This window comes from Anarrhichthys ocellatus, unplaced genomic scaffold, assembly GCF_004355925.1.
Source record: "Anarrhichthys ocellatus isolate YVR2014 unplaced genomic scaffold, GSC_Weel_1.0 scaffold3478, whole genome shotgun sequence".
NCBI lineage: Eukaryota > Metazoa > Chordata > Actinopteri > Perciformes > Anarhichadidae > Anarrhichthys > Anarrhichthys ocellatus.
Window position 1 is genome coordinate 1236 of NW_022283452.1, and position 4396 is coordinate 5631.

The 4396-nt window shown below is 41.9% G+C and overlaps 1 protein-coding gene across 1 annotated transcript; it reads left to right on the forward strand.

Moving 5' to 3' along the window:
* The first annotated feature begins 1332 nt into the window (after positions 1–1332).
* Positions 1333–4377, forward strand: LOC116378961 (laminin subunit alpha-2-like). The gene is made up of 6 exons (XM_031840867.1): positions 1333–1460; positions 2279–2438; positions 2515–2639; positions 3222–3384; positions 3770–3914; positions 4207–4377. Exons 1-6 carry the CDS (start codon positions 1348–1350, stop codon positions 4347–4349), a joined length of 849 nt encoding a protein of 282 aa, XP_031696727.1. The 5' UTR covers positions 1333–1347; the 3' UTR covers positions 4350–4377.
* Positions 4378–4396: the final 19 nt, after the last annotated feature.

Genomic DNA, 4396 nt, shown 5'->3' on the forward strand with positions numbered 1-4396 from the left:
TGAATACAAACTTAAACTTGTCATGGTTAATCCGCTATCTGATTACAGAGCATTTATAATGCTCATTGTTGTCGGACTGAAAAGCTAGGAGACAACCGGGGGTTAAAATGGGATTTGGCATGTGTGGGGAACCCTAACAGCCAATCCACATACATAGAAAGCGTTTTCAGAAGCGCCATTTAACTTCTGTCACTCGCATGTCTCGTGGAACAAATAGGCTTCCTTTAATAAAATGTATCACCACAGTTGGGGGGGCAGGATTTATATTAAGGTGCGCTGGCCCCCTTTAAAACCACAAATATCCTGTTGTATATGTGTTTTGTGTTTCACCACAGGCAGGTTCCCCTCACTCCCTACGGTGGGCGAGGAAATATAATCAATAAGTCAATACATGCTACTGTAGATTTGTTGATTTCTGGGTTTACAGAAGACCGAGTCTTCCTCACGTCTCGCTTACGTTTCGCTTCCAGTGCTTATTCCTGTATGATCCGCGGGTGTATTGGTGCAGCGGGGCCAAATTACTGTCTGATTTGTTGAGTGAGCATCTCGATGCCATAAGCCTGGAAGGAACAACCACACTGCAGCACAAAAAAAATGAACTCACTTGACATCCTAATGTATGAAACTGCCATCAGATATATTTACTTATTAATAGAAGGTGCCAGAACGCCGCTCTTGATCGTTCAGGCCCACTTTAAGCCCCCCGGCGGCAACTAAATGAAACTTTGATTGTGGGTAGTGGGCAAATTTACTGCTGACAAAACTACTTTGACCAGCTTTTCAGCCCAACTCCAATTCAATTTCTCGTTTGTGCAATGACCACCATCACAAAGTGTTGGATTGCTTCAGAAATGTCCTCCATGTTATTTTCCCGATAGCATTTAAAGGGTAACTTCCCTGATTTTACACATGTAAGACAGTGATTTTGAACCTACGTAAACTAGGGACTTAAAGTCAGGACATTTAATCCGTCTCTTTCAGGACCCCCAACTTAATAGCAGTGCAGCACAAAATTCATGGAGTACCCATTAAATACATTTGAAAACCCACGCTATACATGTATATACATCTGTATATATACGATGGCCTTGTGGTGGCCAATTACATGTTTAACTGAAGTAATCTGGTTTAAAATTAGATGATACAATACAACAAACCGTCTTCATTTCTCGTCTTCATTTCTCTCTCCTCCTCCTCTCTCCTTCCTTTCTCACTTCAATTCCTTGTTGACATGATGACTTATTACAAGCAATATACTGCACAATGCCATATTTCAAAAACAGATAATATACAGTGCATTGAGCATATGTCTTCTGTGTGTCTCAGGTTGATTTCCTTGCCTTAGAGATGCGTAAGGGGAAGGTGAATTTCCTCTGGGACGTGGGTTCAGGTGTGGGGAGGGTGGAATATCCTCATCACACCATCCATGATGGGAACTGGCACAGAATAGAAGCGTCTCGGTAAGAAGTTAGCACACACACACACACACATACATACACATGCTTTGTGTCTCTGACACATATACAGTGTTTTTCATTCAAAGCCCTTTTCCTTGCAAACTCTCCGGACTAAAATGTTTTTTAATATTATTACTTTTTTATTATTATTTTGTGGTGTGGCACTGATGTTCGATATCAAATATTTAAGAAAAGGACTAATATATATATTCCTAACCTTCACTACAACTTAATCCAAACGACAACAACCGATAGCGTCAGCAAACATAACCCAACAACCACAGCACATCATTTCATTCATGCTGCGGTGGGAAACATGTAGTTTCACTTGGGAAATGCAGCCTTGACAGTGTGGCACATCATTACATAGATACAGTGTAATCTAGATCTAGTTTTTCTCTGTGAAAGCTTAATTGGTGCTGTATACAGGCCATCCTACACCAGAGCCCTTCACACCAAGCAGACGTCCCACCTGCATCATATATTACCAATGCGCGAGATTTCCCAAATGTGTTTTCCAATGGGATCACACAGACAATAAGTCTTAAAAATGTCCCCCTCCTCGACAGAGAAATGCTGTTCCTGCTTTAAAAACAAACTCCAAGGTGGGAGATTTCACTTTACAGCTCTGAGGTTCCTCTGCTACGAACTTGTTCCACTACGCATTTCTATCATTCATCTTAAGCACCAAGAGTTCATAAAAACTGATTCCAAGTGGCTTCAACATCTTCAGTCATTGTAAATATCTTCCAGGAAATATAGAATGGCAAACAAAGTAACATCTCAACCCGCTCTGTCTTCCTCCTTCTCTCTGTCTCCAGTAATGGGTTGAATGGGACCATATCCGTATATCCTCTGGAAGGCTCTATGGTTGGGATGATGCCGACCCCGGCCAGTGCCAACTCGCCCACGGCCTTCACCATATTGGACGTTGACCAGAATGCCTACCTGTTTGTAGGAGGAATACTCGGCACTGTCAAGGTATGTCTGTCTCTTCGTCTGTGTCATCAAGAAACCTGTCAGTCGATCTCTAAATTCTCCTCCTTCTGTCTTTTAGAAAGCCGATGCAGTACGATCAACAACGTTCACCGGCTGCATGGGCGAGACCTTCTTGGATGGTAAACCTATTGGACTTTGGAACTACAGAGAGAGACAGGGAGACTGCAAAGGATGTGTTGTCAGGTATACAAACACGTATTCATAAAGTTTTCATATTTTATAAATGCTAGTGCAGTGGCCGTTCAAAACATGCCTGTTCAGAACAGCCGTGAGAGAAGCTACAGGGTGCCTTGAAACTTCAGCCGTCACTTCACTGAACCAATTGTGAGAACTGCAATCGTGGTAAATTATGCCTAATCGTTCATTTAATAGGCAGCATGCAGTACATACTGATTGAGCATGTAGTATGCAGTAGGCCTACCTAGGTATGCAATATCAAACACAGCCGAGGGACTCGCAGTTACATCCGGCCCGGCCCGGCTAGGGGAGTTATTTTGCCTGTTAGTGTTATAAATTAGTGTGGCAAAAACGCACACAGTTAAAGTTACAATGGCAAAGTTGTGCTGTTCCCGTGTAGGCTCTCCGCTAGGGATGCCCCCCCCCCCCGAGAGAGAAAGAGAGAGAGAGAGAGAATGGAATAACAACAGGCCACTTCATTATCTTTGTTACTTTGCAATTTATTTTTGACATTTCCAACTCCTTTGACAGTTGAATGTGAAACGAAGCGATAGCAAAAATGGATTATTTCTTGTCTGTTTTTTTTAGCCCGCAGCCTTCAGATGTTGAGGGGACAGTTCAGCTGGATGGAGAGGGTTACGCCGCAGTGGGACGACCCACCAGGTGGAACCCCAATGTTTCCTCCGTGACCTTTAAGTTCCGCACATTTTCCTCTGAATCTCTGCTCATGTATTTGGCTACTGAAGATATGGTACGTATGCAACATAGTGAAATGGGATGAAACCCACATGATTATATCCCATGTAAATATCAGAACTGATAGCCAGGACTAACTTTTATATTTTAAAGGTACCATCTTTACTCCATGACCGATGGAGAATCAATAAGAATAACGTGTTTTCAAAGCTGCAGAAAGAGAAATCTTTTGAGAGCGATGTCTAGAATGTGCTCTTATAATTTGAAATCCATTTTTAAATTCCATATTCATATTTTATCCACAGTTTAGCCTGTTGGGTAATAAAACATTTAACTCCTGCAATACATGTATAAATAAATATAAAATAAGGACATGTATATTTTTTCAGCCTGTTGATTTAAACGAATTATTGGATTCTTTCCCGCTGCTGTCTCTGTAGAAGGACTTTATGTCCCTGGAGCTGTCAGAGGGCAAGGTGAAGGTGAACTTTGATCTAGGGTCAGGAGTTGGCAGTGCCATATCAGCTAGCCGCCACAATGACGGGCGCTGGAAGTCCCTCACCATGTCAAGAAACAAGAAACAAGGTACACACAACAGCAACAATCCACACTAGGCCACGCTACGGTTGACAAGACAACATCATGAATGAGATTTGATAATCTGAAACCAAATTAGACTAAACTAGTTCAAATTATATTAGTCTAGATTACGTAAAACAATAAGTAAGACATTGGTTCCACATGAAAAGAAAACGATTACAAGCGGTATTCAAAATATGAATGCGTATAATGTGTTTTTTAAGATTAATATGTCAAAGTATATCATCTCTGTCAGCCTGTTCTGTTGTTATTTACGTCACTTTAACTGTTTACAAAGCCACGGTGACCGTAGTGGACATCGACAGTGGTGCTGAGGAGAAGATAGTATCCTCGTCTCAGGGCTCAGCTACTGGTCTGAACCTCAGGGAACATCAGAAGATCTATTTTGGAGGGCTGCCTACCATTGGAAACTACAGGTAAACACACACACACACACACACACACACACACACACACACACACACACA